Source organism: Passer domesticus, chromosome 35 (genome assembly GCF_036417665.1).
Source record: "Passer domesticus isolate bPasDom1 chromosome 35, bPasDom1.hap1, whole genome shotgun sequence".
NCBI classification, from domain to species: Eukaryota; Metazoa; Chordata; class Aves; order Passeriformes; family Passeridae; genus Passer; species Passer domesticus.
Genome location: NC_087508.1, coordinates 403,399 through 417,812, shown reverse-complemented (window position 1 = coordinate 417,812; position 14,414 = coordinate 403,399). Strand labels below are relative to the sequence as shown.

Sequence of the window (14,414 nt, the reverse complement as noted above, 5' to 3'; positions counted from 1 at the left end):
CACCCCAAATCTGTGGGGGACCCTGAATCTGGGGCACCCCAAACACAGGGAACCCCGCCAGGGAACCCCCAAATCCAGGGGAAACTCCAAATCTGGAGAGGAACCCCCAAATCCAGGGGGGCTTCACCCTCTGCAAGTGCATGACCGACCAGGCCCACGTATCCTGGCACCCCAAATCTGGGGGAAGCCCCCAGGGAACCCCCCAAATCCAGGGGGAACTCCCCAGTTCCAGAAGGAATCCCCCAGGGAACCCCAAATTCCATCAGGACCCCCCAAACCTCCCCCCTTTCCCTGCCCAACGCCTCCCAGTCCCACTCCAGAGACACCAAACCTGGTGGTTTTCCCCTCAAAATCCCCCCCCAAACCCGGATTTGGGGGCCTGGGGGGAGGGAGGTTTTTGGGGTTCAGCCCTGGGGGCACCTGCCCTCCCCCTTTTTCCCCCCCAAATTTTCCCTTGACCTCCCCAAACCGCAGCAGGAGGAGCGGCCCATCCGGCAGATCCTGTACCTGGGGGGAGCTGCTGGAGACCTGCCACTTCCAGTCCTTCTGGGTGAGCCCCCAAAACTGGGGTCCCCAAAACCCGGGGGGGTGGTCTGGGAGGCACAGGGGGGAGCCCTAAATGTGGGGGTGACCCCCGGAATTCCGGGCAGCAAGCGCTGGATGAGAACATGGAGCTGCTGGAGGGGATCACCGGCTTCGAGGACTCCGTCAGGAAATGTGAGGGGGGTCCTGGCGGGGCTTGGGGGAATCTTCAGGGGCTTTGGGGAGGTTTGGGGGGTCCTGGGAATGTTCTGGGGGGTCCTGCAAGGTTTTGGGGGGGAATCTTCAGGGGCTTTGGGGAGGTTTTGGGGGTCCTGGAGGGATTCTTCAGGGGCTTTGGGGGGGGTCCTGGGGAGGTTGTGGGGGTCCTGAAAGGTTTTAGGGGAGGTTGGGGGGGATTCTTCAGGGGCTTTGGCGAGGTTTTGGGGGTCCTGGGGAGGTTTGGAGGGAATTGTGAGGGGGTTTGGGGGTTCTGGGGAGGTTTTAGGGGGTCTGGAAGGGTTTGGAGGGAATCTTGAGGGGCTTTTGGGAGGTTTTGGGGGGGCTTGGGGGGAATCTTCAGGGGCTTTGGGGAGGTTTGGGGGGTCCTGGGGAGGTTTTGGGGGTCCTGAAAGGTTTTAGGGGAAGTTGGGGGATTCTTCAGGCGCCTGGGGGTCCTGGAGGGGTTTGGAGGGAATTGGGAGGGGCTTTGGAAGGTTTTGGGGGTCCTGGGGATGTTCTGGGGGGTCCTGCAAGGTTTGGGGGGGGCTTGGGGGGAATCTTCAGGGGCTTTGGGGAGGTTTTGGGGGTCCTGGGGAGGTTTTGGGGGTCCTGAAAGGTTTAAGGGGAGGGTTAGGGGGATTCTTCAGGGGCTTTGGGGAGGTTTTGGGGGTCCTGGGAGGTTTGGAGGGAATTGTGAGGGGGTTTGGGGTTCTGGGGAGGTTTTAGGGGGTCTGGAAGGGTTTGGAGGGAATCTTGAGGGGCTTTTGGAGGTTTTGGGGGGGCTTGGGGGGAATCTTCAGGGGCTTTGGGGAGGTTTGGGGGGTCCTGGGGAGGTTTTGGGGGGGTCCTGAAAGGTTTTAGGGGAAGTTGGGGGGATTCTTCAGGCGCCCTGGGGGTCCTGGAGGGGTTTGGAGGGAATTGGGAGGGGCTTTGGGAAGGTTTTGGGGGTCCTGGGGATGTTCTGGGGGGTCCTGCAAGGTTTGGGGGGGCTTGGGGGAATCTTCAGGGGCTTTGGGGAGGTTTTGGGGATCCTGGGGAGGTTGTGGGGGTCCTGAAAGGTTTAAGGGGAGGTTAGGGGGATTCTTCAGGGGCTTTGGGGAGGTTTTGAGGGTCCTGGAGGGGTTTGGAGAAAATCTTCAGGGGCTTTGGGGAGGTTTTTGGGGGTCCTGGAGGGGTTTGGAGGGAATTGGGAGGGGCTTTGGGAAGGTTTTGGGGGTCCTGGGGATGTTCTGGGGGGTCCTGCAAAGTTTTGGGGGGGCTTGGAGGGAATCCTGAGGGGGTTTGGGGAGGTTTTGGGGATCCTGGGGAGGTTGTGGGGGTCCTGCAAGGTTTTGGGGGGCTTGGAGGGAATCTTGAGAGGGTTTGGGGAGGTTTGGGGGGGTCCTGGGGGGGGGTTGGAGAGAATCTTGAGGGGGTTTTGGGGGTCCTGGGTTATCTTTAGGGGTTCCTGGAGGAACCTGGGGGTGCTTCAGGGGGGATTAGAGGGTCCCTGAGGGGGTTTTGAAGGTTCCTGGGGAGGTTTTTGGGGTCCTGGAGGGGTTTGGAGGGATCTTGAGGGGGTTTTGGGGGTCCTGGGTTATCTTTAGGGGGTTCCTGGAGGAACCTGGGGGTGCTTCAGGGGGATTTGAGGGTCCCCTGAGGGGGTTTTGGGGTGTACAGAGGGGTCCTGGGAGATGAACTGGGACATCCTGGGGAGGGTTTGTGCGACTCTGGGGAGGTCCCAGGGGGTTGTTCGGGGGTCTGGGGGCGTTGTGGGGGTTTCTGGGCAGTTTTGGGGGGCTCGATGACGCCGTGGGGGTCCCCACAGTCATCTGCCACGTGGTGGGGATCACGTACCAGCACATCGACCGCTGGCTGCTCGCCGAGATGCTGGGGGACCTCTCAGGTGAGGGGCTGGGAGTCCTGGGGGGGATTTGGGGGGGGTCCCAGGTGGGTCCTGGAGGGAGCTTGGGAGGGTCCTGAGGGGGTTTGGGGAGCCCTGGGTGGGGTTTTGGGGGGGGTCCCAGGTGGAAATTGGGTTCTGGAGGGAGCTTGGGAGGGTCCTGAGGGGGTTTGGGGAGCCCTGGGTGGGTTTTGGGGGGTCCCAGGTGGGTTCTGGAGGGAGCTTGGGAGGGTCCCTGAGGGGGTTTGGGGGAACTCGGTGGGATTTTGGGGGGTCCCCAGGTGGGTCCTGGAGGGAGCTTGGGAGGGTCCTGAGGGGGTTTGGGGAACTCTGGGTGGGATTTTGGGGGGTCCCAGGGGGAAATTGGGTTCTGGAGGGAGCTTGGGAGGGTCCTGAGGGGGTTTGGGGAACTCTGGGTGGGGTTTTGGGGGTCCTATGATGGGGGTTTGGGGGGTCCTGGGGAGGTGCAAGAGAGTCTGGAAGGGTTTGGGGGGCCATGGGGGGGTTTGGGGGGGTCTCTAGGGGGTGTCCCGAGCCCCCCCAGACCCCGCTGTGCCCCCCAGAGTCGCAGCTGAGGGTGTGGATGAGCAAGTACGGGTGGGACGGAGCCAGAGCCGGGGCGGATCCTGATCTCCAACCAGGAGGAGAATATCAAACCCAAGAACATCGTGGAGAAGATCGACTTCGACAGTGGGTTGGGGGTCCTGGGGGTGGGTTTGGAGCATCCTGGTGGGAGTTTTGGGGGAGTTGAGGCTCCTCAGGGCGTTTTGAGGGGTGTTGGGAGGATACAGGGAGATCCCACTGAGATTTTGGGGTCCTGGAGGAGGTTTGGGGGATCTGGAGAGGGCTTTGGGGCAGGGTTGGGGCAATACAGGAGGCTCCTGAGGGTGTTTTGGATGGGTTTGGGGGGTCTGGGGAGGGATACGGGAGAGGCCCAGGGGTTTCTGAGGGAGATTGGAGTTACAGGGATGTCCTGGCCGCCCCCCCAGCTCACCCGTTCTTCTCCCAGGTGTGTCCAGCATCATGGCGTCCTCTCTCTGAGCCCCCCAGGAGCGAGCCCTCAACACGGACCCCCCAATTCCAACCCCCCAACCCCGACCCTGCCCAGTTTAACCAGTAAAGAGGCTCCAACGCGGGACTGGCTCGTTCTTGGGGGTCGTCAAAATGGAGGGGGGCTTCTGAGGGGAGGTGGGCGTGGCTTTGAGTGGGGCGTGGCTTGGGGCGGGGTTTTAATGAGCTGTGGGCGTGGCCTCAGTTCCGTGAGGGCGGTGGGCGGGGCCCCCGGTGGCGCCTGAGGGCGGGGGGCGTGGCTCCGCCCGGGCCGTGCGCGCGCGGCGCGGTGGGGCGCGGCCCGGGCGGCGGCGCGTGCGCAGTCGGGGCGCGGGGGGGGGGCCGAGTCGGGTCGGTGTCGCTGGCGCGTCCTCCGCCTGTCGCGACATCAGGGCGGCGATAATGCGTGGATTACCACAGCGCGGGGCAGCCCCACCCGTACGGCGGGAACGGGCCCGGCCCCAATGGCGACTACATGGCCCAGGAGGACGACTGGGATCGGGATCTGCTCCTGGACCCCGCCTGGGAGAAGCAGCAGCGCAAGGTGGGGGGGGGGGGGCTGGGGGGGGTCACTGAGGGGGGATCGTGAGGGGCTGAGGGGTGCCTGAGGGGATTTCAGAGCCTGAGGGGTCTGGAGGGTGTGAGGGGTCTCTGAGGGGTCCCAGAGGCATCAGAGCGCGGGGCAGGGGGATCCGGGGGGTCCCTGAGGGGATCCATGAGGGATCCTGGGGTGTTTGAGAGATTCCTGAGGGATCCTGCCATGTCTGAGGGGATCCATGAGGGATCCTGTGGTGTGTGAGAGATCCCTGAGGGATCCTGAGGTGTCTGAGGGGATCCGTGAGGAATCTGGGGTGTCTGAGGGGATCCATGAGGGATCCTGGGGTGTCTGACGGGATCCTGGGGTCCCTGAGGGGAGCCATGAGGGATCCTGCCGTGTCTGAGGGGATCCATGAGGGATCCTGGGGTGTCTGAGAGGTCCCTGAGGGGAGCCATGAGGGATCCTGCCGTGTCTGAGGGGATCCGTGAGGAATCTGGGGTGTCTGAGGGGATCCATGAGGGATTTTGCCGTGTCTGAGAGGATCCGTGAGGGATCCTGCGGTGTCTGAGAGGTCCCTGAGGGGATTCGAGTCTGAGGGGTTCCCTTGAGGGGTCCCCGAGGGGGCCGGGGGTGTCCCTGAGGGGGTTCATGAGGGGTCCCAACCCGGGGCAGGGACATCTGAGGGGGGTCAGGACCTTTGGGGGGCATCCCTGAGGGGTCCCTGAGGAGTCTGGGGGGCTCAGGGTGTCCCCGAGCCGGGTCTGGGTGGGAATCAGGACTTTTGGGGGGTCCCTGAGTGGGGTCAGAGCAGGAGAGACCCCCGTAATTGTGAGGGGGGACACTTTGGGGACCCCCCTGAGCTGTGTTTGGGGTGGGGTACCACACCTGAGGGGTGAGGGGGGGACACTTTGGGGACCCCCTGAGCTGTGTTTGGGGTGGGGTACCACACCTGAGGGGTGAGGGCTGAACTTTGGGGACCCCCAGGGCTGTGTTTGGGTGGGGTACCACACCTGAGGGGTGAGGGGGGGACACTTTGGGGGACCCTCTGAGCTGTGTTTGGGTGGGATATGACACCTGAGGGGGTGAGGGGGGGACACTTTGGGGACCCCCTGAGCTGTGTTTGGGGTGGGGTACCACACCTGAGGGGTGAGGGGGGGACACTTTGGGGACCCCCTGAGCTGTGTTTGGGGGGGGATACCACACCCGAGTGGTGGGGGGTGAACTTCGGGGACCCTCAGGGCTATGTTTGGGGGGGGGGGGGGCTGAACTTTGGGGACCCCCAGGGCTGCGTTTGGGGGGGGTACCACACCTGAGGGCAGAACTTTGGGGTGCCCCAGGGCTGCGTTCGGGGGTCTCCCGTGCTGGGGAGGGGGCTGTGAGGAGCGGGCAGCCCGGCTGGAGCCAGCCCCAGGGGTTTTCCTCTGGTTCCGGGGGGGGTCCGCAGGGTCCCCCCCCCCCAATTCCGGGCGGAGAAGCTTCCGGAGAGCTGCGGGACGGGATAAAGGGCACTGGGGAAAGGGGGATCCGCCGGGATCCGCCGGGATCCGCCGCCTTCCCGGGACATCGGGACCTGCGGGGGGGTCCCCTCCATCGCCCCCCCCCAAAAAAAAACCCGGGACCCTCGGGCGTGGGAACCGCCGGGAGCTGGGAGGGGCTGGCCCGGAATTCCGAGCGGGCGCCGGAGTGTTCCGGGTTAATCATTGGAGACACTCCCGGCTCTGGGGACAGTTCCTGTGTTTGGGGCGAATTCCTTCAGTTCGGGGTGCATTCCTTCAGTTCGGGGTGAATTCCTCTGTTTGGGGTGCATTCCATCAGTTCGGGGTGCATTCCTGCAGTTCGGGGTGCATTCCTTCAGTTCGGGGTGAATTCCTCTGTTTGGGGTGCATTCCTGCAGTTTGGGGTGAATTCCTGCAGTTCGGGGTGCATCCTTCAGTTCGGGGTGAATTCCTCTGTTCGGGGTGCATTCCCGCAGTTCGGGGTGTATCCTTCAGTTTGGGGTGAATTCCCTCAGTTCAGGGTGCATTCCTTCAGTTTGGGGTGCATTCCTTCAGTTTGGGGTGCATTCCTTCAGTTTGGGGTGAATTCCTGCAGTTTGGGGTTCCCTTCCCTCAGTTTGGGGTGCATTCCTTCAGTTTGGTGTGAGTTCCCTCAGTTTGGGGTGAATCCCCGCAGTTTGGGGTTCCCTTCCCTCAGTTTGGGGTGAATCCCCGCAGTTTGGGGTTCCCTTCCCGCAGTTTGGGGTGAATCCCCGCAGTTTGGGGTGAATTCCCGCAGTTCAGGGTTCCCTCCCCTGAGTTCTGCCGTGAGTTCCGTGAGTTTTGCGTTCAGTTCCTGTGCCTTGCTTGAACTCCCTGAGTTTTGCTGTGAACTCCCTCACGCTCGAGTTCGTGTACTAATTCTGGGTTGAGTTCCGCGTGTTTTGTGATTAATTCCCCGAAGTTTGGGGCGAATTCCCTCCCTTTCGGGGCGGCTTCCCTCAGTGTGGGGGCTGAGCTCCGTGGATTTTGGGTGAATCCCCTCAGTTTTGGGACATTCCGGGGATCGCCTGTCCTGGGCACCCTCGGGGCCGGGACTGCTGGGCTCCGTTGCCGTGGTTACCGCGATTTCCAGGTTTTTCTAAGAAAAATCCGGGCGAAGTTGGATTATTTTTGGCACAGGAAGCGCCGGATGAGCTTCCTCCTCCTCTTCCTCCTCCTCTTCCTCCTCCTCTTCCTCCTGCACTTCCTGCCGTTCCCGGCGCTTCCCACTCCTCTCCCACGTTTCCCTCACGGTTCCTGTTGCTTCCCCTCTGCCCGGAATGGGAATTTTCCCCGTGGATTTTCCAGGATTTGGGGCGGATTTCCCCCGCCTGCATTCCCGGGAATGCCGGAGCATGGACGAGCTCTGCGCCCGGGGTTAATTAGCTGTTAATGAGCGGCGTGCAGGGATTGCCCCGGACCGCTCCTCCCGTTTTTGGCAAGTTGGGAATCTGCTTTTCCACCGAATTCCTGCATTTGGGTGTCCGGCCCCGGGGTTCGCCTCTGGAATTCTCTGGAATTCCAACAATGCGGCGGGAGCAGCGGGAGAGCGGCGGGAACGGAACCGGCCCCTGGCAGAGTCCGTGTGTCCGTCCTTCCTTCCTTCCTTCCTTCCTTCCTTCCTTCCTTCCTTCCTTCCTTCCTTCCTTCCTTCCTTCCTTCCTTCCTTCCTTCCTTCCTTCCTTCCTTCCTTCCTTCCTTCCTTCCTTCCTTCCTTCCTTCCTTCCTTCCTTCCTTCCTTCCTTCCTTCCTTCCTTCCTTCCTTCCTTCCTTCCTTCCTTCCTTCCTTCCTTCCTTCCTTCCTTCCTTCCTTCCTTCCTTCCTCCACCCACCCACCCACCCACCCACCCACCCACCCACCCACCATAAAACCTAAAAACCCAGCAATTTTTGCCCTAAACAGGTGTTTTTTCCTCCCCTAAAACCCCAAGAGTTTTTGCCCCAAACAGGTGGTTTTATTTCCATAAAACACAGAATTTTTTGCCCTATACAGGTGGTTTTCCTCCCATAAACCCCAGGAATTTTTACCCCCAACCAGGTGTTTATATTTCCATAAACCCCAGAATTTTTTGCCCCAACTGGGTGTTTTTCCTCCCATAAACCCCAGAATTTTTTGCCCCAACCAGGTGTTTTTCCTCCCTGGATGCACTGGGAGGAGAATTCCTGAAATTCCGGCCTCTTTGGGATCCCTCCCCGGTGCAGCGTGGGGATCCCTCCGCGGGCTCCTTCCCCGCTCTGCTCCTCACTTTGGGGACATTTCTCCATTTTCCCCCATTTTTGGCCATTTCCAGCTCCTCCCACCCCCAGCTCAGGAATCCCATCCCATCCTCCTGCAGGAGCGATTTTTGGGGTTAGAAATCACGGAATAAGGCACAGGCAGGTTGTTCCACCTGGAGAACCTCCCCAAAACCCCTTTTATTTTTGGGATTTCGGGGGAGGCGCCGCACCCGGGCTGCGAGGCGCGGCCGCTCATCCCGCGCGGAATGCGGGCACGCCCTGCCCCACCTGCGCACCTGCAGCGCCCCAAAAAAACCCCAAAAAAACCCCAAAACGCCGCCTGTGCCGCCCCGCGGGGAGCGGCGTGCGGGAGCTGAGCATCCCGCCCGGAATTCACCGCGGTGTTCCCAAAAATCCCGGCCCGGAGCCGAATAAGGGCAAGGAATGAGGAGAATTCCGCGCTCCGGCCTCCCCCGGGAGCGGCAGATGCAGCGAGAGCGACAGAAAGCATCCAGAAAACAACAGCAAAAACAACAGCAAAAAAATCAGCAAAAAACAACAGCAAAACCACCAAAAAAACCCAGCAAAAACACCAAAAAAACACCAAAAAACAACAGAAAAAACACCAAAAAAATCAGCAAAAACACCAAAAAAAACAACAGCAAAAACACCAAAAAACCAACAGCAAAAACACCAAAACCACCAAAAAAACAATAGCAAAAACACCAAAAAAAACAACAGCAAAAACACCAAAAAAAACAATAGCAAAACCACCAAAAAATCAGCAAAAAACAACAGCAAAACCACCAAAAAACCAACAGCAAAAACACCAAAAAAACAACAGCAAAAACACAAAAAAACACCAGCAAAACCATTCCAGGGGAGGGGAAGAGCCGGGATGCGCCGGGGATGGGACCCAGCACCACCCAAATCCCCACATTCCCTCTTTTCCGCTCGTCTTCCCCAAAATTTTATCATTTCTCCTAATTTTTAGTGATCCTTCCCCTCAAATTTTGGTAATTTTTTCAAATTTTGCTCATTTCCTCCTGATTTTCAGTCATTTCCCACCATTATTTTGTTAATTCACACTATTTCTAATATTTTCCCTCCATTTTTTGGTCGCATTTCCTGAGTTTTTGGGTAACTTCCTGACTTTTTTGACTTTCCTCCAGATTTTTTGCCATTTTCCCGCATTTTCTCATAATTTTCCCAATTTTTTGGTGGAACTTTTCCTGGTTTTGGGTCATTTTTTACACTTTCTGGATCATATTCCCCTGGTTTTGGGCCACTTTTCCTGGTGTTGCCATCACATTCCCAGTTTTCTGCTCATTTTCCCAGTTTTTCCTCTGTTTTCCTGAATTTTTGGTGTTTTCCCCATCCTCAAGTAACTTTCCCCACTTTTTTCCCTCATTTTCCCTGATTTCTGGGTGGCTTTTCCTCATTTTTTCATCACTTCCCCCGTTTTTCCCCATTTTCCCATTTTCCCAGATTTCTGTGCCCTCGTGGTGGATTTTGGGTCATTTCCTCTCATTTTTCCTCCTTTTTCCCTCTCCTCGGCCAAGCGGCGCCTCGTTAATTATGTTAATTATGCAAATGAGGTTAATTAACCCCCGCTAATGAGCCCAGGGGAACGCCTGGATGAGTTTTTTATTCCCTCTGGAATTTTCTTTCAGCTCCATTTTAACGGGAATTTGGGGATGTGGGAGCCAATTCCTTCCTGCCCTAACGAGGCCTCGTTAACGACCTCGGTTTTGGGGATTTTTTTGGCATTTTGGGGGCTCCAGCAGCAGGAAAAAAACCCAAAACCCACCCGGGAGGGGCTCATTCCCACCTGGAATTCTCAGGATCAGCATTCCCGGGGCTCCCCCAGGGGGAAAACCCCAAAAAGGACCCAAAAATGAGGAATTCTGGGAGGCTCCCAAAGGAAAGCCCCAATTTGGGGCTTTTTTTGGGATAAATTTGGGATAAATTTCCCTGAGGTGCTCCTGGAAAAAATTCCCCAGGAAACAGCCCCGGGCATTCCCAGTGCCCAAAATTAGGGATTTTCCCTTAAAAAATCGGGAATATCCCTTGGGCTCGGTCACAAACACATCCCAGCTTCTTCCCAAGGGATTTTCCATCCCAAAGTTGGGGTTTTAGGGGAAAAAATGGAGGAAAAAGAAGGAAAATGCGTTTTCCTCCTGAAATTCCCAATTTTTAGGGAAAAAATGGAGGAAAAGAGTGAGGAAAATTATTTTCCTCCTGAAATTCCCAATTTTTAAGGGAAAAATGGAGGAGAAGAGGGAGGAAAACACATTTTTCTCCTGAAATTCGCAATTTTTGGGGAATAAATGGAGCAGAAGAGGGGGGAAAATGCATTTTCCTCCTGAAATTCCCACTTTTTCCATGGAAAGGAGGAGGAGGAGGCAGCTTTTCCTCCCTGCCGCTGCTTCCCAGTGGTTTTCATGCACAAACAGAGCAAAAAGAGGGATGAAAATTGGGACAAACCCCTTCCCCAGCCCCAAAATCCCCAAATCTTTGGGATCCTGCAGCTCTGGAATCCCGAATTCTGGGCAGGAGCTGCTGGATTTTCCTCCCTGCCGCCACTTCCCAAAGTTTTTCATGGAAAAATTGAGGCGAGTGGAGGGAAAAGCGGGGCCGGAGCCGCTCTGCCGGCCCCGAAATCCCGGGATTGGGGCGGGGGTGGGCTCGGGTCCCGAGGGGAGGGGTCCCGGCCCTGACACAATGCCTGGAAAACGCTTTTCCAGCGGTTCCGTGGGAAGGAAATTCCAGAGGCCCCTGCGGAATCTCCTTTTTTAGGCATTTTTGGGATGGTTATTTCTGTCCGGAACGCGGCGTGGGGGGGTCGCTTTTATCCCGGATTTTATCCCGGATTTTATCCCGGATTTTATCCCGGATTCCACCGGCCCCGCCGCCCCTCCCCAGGCCCCCCTGCTTCCCATGCAGCCCTCCCAAATTCCCAAATTTCGGGGTGAAATCCCCCGGCTCTGGGGCTGTGGGAATGTCCCGGGTCGGGGGCAGCAGCGAGGGTTCCCCCAGCGCAGAAATTCCCGGGATTTGGGGGAGATTTCCCGGGATTTTGGAAGGGAACGAGCGCTCGGGAAGGGATTTTGGGACTTTCCCGGAACGCCGGTGACCCCGCGGGGCCGGGGGACAGATCCCAGAACGGGATTTGTGGGGTCTTTTTGGGATCTTTTGGGATCTCTCAGGGCCTGTTGTGGATGCCCATGAAGGAGATCCCAGAATGGGATTTTTCTGGGATCTTTTTGGGATCTTTCTGGGATCTCTCAGGGCCTGTTGTGCGTGTCCATGAAGGAAATCCCAGAGTGGGGTTTATGGGATCTTTTTGGGATCTTTTGGGATCTCTCAGGGCCTGTGGTGCTTGTCCGTGAAGGAGATCCCAGAATGGGATTTTTCTGGGATCTTTTTGGGATCTTTTGGGATCTTTCTGGGATCTCTCAGGGCCTGTTGTGCGTGTCCTTGAAGGAGATCCCAGAATGGATTTTCTGGGATTTTTTCGGGATCTCTCCTGGATCTCTCTCTCTTGGGGCCAGGTGATTCAGGGCCTGTTGTGCGTGTCCATGAAGGAGATCCCAGAGTGGGATTTATGGGATCTTTATGGGATCTTCTTGGGATCTCTCAGGGCCTGTTGTGGATGCCCATGAAGGAGATCCCAGAACGGGATTTTCTAGGATTTTTCTGGGATTTTTCCAGGATCTCTGTGGGATCTCTCTTGGGGCTGGGTGATTCAGGGCCCACTGTGGATGTCCGTGAAGGAGATCCCAGAGTGGGGTTTATGGGATCTTTTGGGATCTTTCTGGGATCTCTCAGGGCCTGTTGTGCGTGTCCTTGAAGGAGATCCCAGAATGGGGTTTATGGGATCTTTTTGGGATCTTTTGGGATCTCTCAGGGCCTGTTGTGGGTGTCGGTGAAGGAGATCCCAGAACGGATTTTCTGGGATTTTTGTGGGATTTTTCCACGATCTTTTTCTTGGGGCCAGGTGATTCAGGGCCTGTTGTGCGTGTCCATGAAGGAGATCCCAGAGTGGGATTTATGGGATTTTTTTGGGATCTCTGTGGGATCTCTCAGGGCCCGCGGTGCGTGTCCATGAAGAAGATCCCAGAGTGGGATTTATGGGATCTTTATGGGATCTTCTTGGGATCTCTCAGGGCCTGTTGTGGATGCCCATGAAGGAGATCCCAGAACGGGATTTTCTAGGATTTTTCTGGGATTTTTCCAGGATCTCTGTGGGATCTCTCTTGGGGCCGGGTGATTCAGGGCCCACTGTGCATGCCCATGAAGGAGATCCCAGAATGGGATTTTTCTGGGATTTTTTGGGATCTTTCTGGGATCTCTCAGGGCCTGTTGTGTGTGTCCATGAAGGAGATCCCAGAACGGGATTTTCTGGGATTTTTGTGGGATTTTTCCACGATCTCTTTCTTGGGGCCAGGTGATTCAGGGCCTGTTGTGCTTGTCCATGAAGGAGATCCCAGAACGGGATTTTTGTGGGATTTTTCCGGGGTCTCTCTCTTGGGCCAGGTGACTCAGGGCCCGCTGTGCTTGTCCATGAAGGAGATCCCAGAGTGGGATTTTTGTGGGATCTTTTTGGGATCTCTCAGAGCCCACAGTGTGTGTTGGTGAAGGAGATCCCAGAACGGGATTTTTGTGGGATTTTTGTGGGATCTTTTTGGGATCTCTCAGGGCCCGCGGTGCATGCCCATGAAGGAGATCCCAGAGTGGGATTTTTGTGGGATTTTTCCAGGATCTCTCTCTCAGCCTGGGTGACTCATGGCCCGTGTTGCGTGTCGGTGCCCGCGGGGCCGCGCCCGGCCACGCCTGGCACAGGCATGTGCACGCCTGGCACCGGCCAAAGTCCCGGCGCCGCCCCGGAGCCGCCCGGGAGCCCTCGGCAATCCCGCAGTGACCCCAGCCCTGGGATCCTCCTGGGAGCCCTGGGGCGTTCCCGGAGCCGGGGCATCGGCCCCGCTTTCCCCTGGCTTTGGGGCTGGCTCCCGGGCCTGGATCTGCCCTGAGCACGTTCCTGACCCCAAAGGGGGGCCCTACAAGCAGATTTTGGGGTGGAGCCGTCCCAGCTCCACAAATAACTGGAGCTGGGGGTTGTGGGGTCGGGCGTTCCCGGGGGATGAAAGGCTCGGGGTCAGTCCCAGTGGGGTCAGTAACCTGGGGTTGTTCCTGATAGGATCAATAACCTGGGGTCATTCCTGCTGGGATCAATAACCTGGGGTTGTTCCTGATAGGATCAATAACCTGGGGTTATTCCTGATAGGATCAATAACCCAGGGTCATTCCTGCTGGGATCAGTGGGGTCATTCCCGGTGGGATCAATAACCCAGGGTCATTCCTGCTGGGATCAATAACCCAGGGTCATTCCCAGTGGGGTCAGTAACCTGGGGTTGTTCCTGCTAGGATCAATAACCCAGGGTCATTCCCAATGGGATCAGTGGGGTCATTCCCAATGGGATCAATAACCCGGGATCATTCCTGCTGGGATCAATAACTCAGGGTCATTCCTGCTGGGATCAGCGGGGTCATTCCTGCTGGGATCAATAACCCGGGATCATTCCTGCTGGGATCAGTGGGGTCATTCCTGCTGGGATCAGTAACCCGGGGTCATTCCTGCTGGGATCACTGGGATCATTCCCAGTTGGATCACTCCCGGCGGGATGAGGAATCCCCAGGCCCCCAATTCCCCATTTTTCCCCCAAACCCCGGGGGTCCCGTGCTGACCCCGGGGGTCCCCCCAAACCCCGGGGGTCCCGTGCTGACCCCGGGGGTCCTCCCATACCCCGGGGGTCCCACTGACCCCGGGGATCCCCCCAAACCCCGGGGGTCCCGCTGACCCTGGGGATCCCCTGCTGACCCCGGGGGTCCTGTGCTGACCCCTGAGGTCCCCCCAAACCCCGGGGGTCCCGTGCTGACCCCGGGGGTCCCGCTGACCCCGGGGGTCCCCCCAAACCCCGGGGGTCCCCTGCTGCCCCCGGGGGTCCCCGCAAACCCCGGGGGTCCCGCTGCCCCCGGGGGTCCCGCTGCCCCCGGGGGTCCCGCTGACCCCGGGGGTCCCGCTGCCCCCGGGGGTCCCGCTGACCCCGGCCTCCCCGCAGACGTTCACGGCCTGGTGCAACTCCCACCTGCGCAAGGCCGGCACGCAGATCGAGAACATCGACGAGGATTTCCGGGACGGGCTCAAGCTGATGCTGCTGCTCGAGGTCATCTCAGGTCAGGCCTGGGCCCAGAAGCCTTGAACTGGGCACAAAACCCCCAAACTGGGCCCAAAATGCTTAAACTGGGCTCAAAACCCCACCAGCTGGACCCAAAGTGCTGAAACTTCCCCAAACACCTTTAAACTTGACCTAAAACCCTTCAGTCCTGACCCAAACTCTTTAACCCTGACCCAGATCCTTTAGTCCTGACCCAAACCCCTCAGTCCTGACCCAAACCCCTCAGTCCT

At 58.1% G+C, this 14,414-nt stretch overlaps 2 protein-coding genes across 2 annotated transcripts in view; both read left to right on the top strand.

Annotated features, from left to right (window-relative positions):
- Positions 1-20: 20 nt before the first annotated feature.
- EIF3K (eukaryotic translation initiation factor 3 subunit K) lies at positions 21-3,759 on the top strand. The gene is given in 8 exon segments (XM_064402178.1): positions 21-158; positions 475-510; positions 512-550; positions 651-717; positions 2,549-2,626; positions 3,187-3,224; positions 3,226-3,313; positions 3,633-3,759. Coding segments are annotated over 8 exon segments (396 nt in total). The 5' UTR covers positions 21-140; the 3' UTR covers positions 3,665-3,759.
- A 228-nt stretch (positions 3,760-3,987) lies between these two features.
- Positions 3,988-14,414, top strand: part of ACTN4 (actinin alpha 4) — a 35,309-nt gene continuing 24,882 nt past the window's right edge. Inside the window, 2 exon segments of the mRNA XM_064402156.1 lie at positions 3,988-4,217; positions 14,068-14,182. Of these exon segments, the coding sequence (XP_064258226.1) occupies positions 4,149-4,217; positions 14,068-14,182 (184 nt within the window). The 5' untranslated portion in view covers positions 3,988-4,148.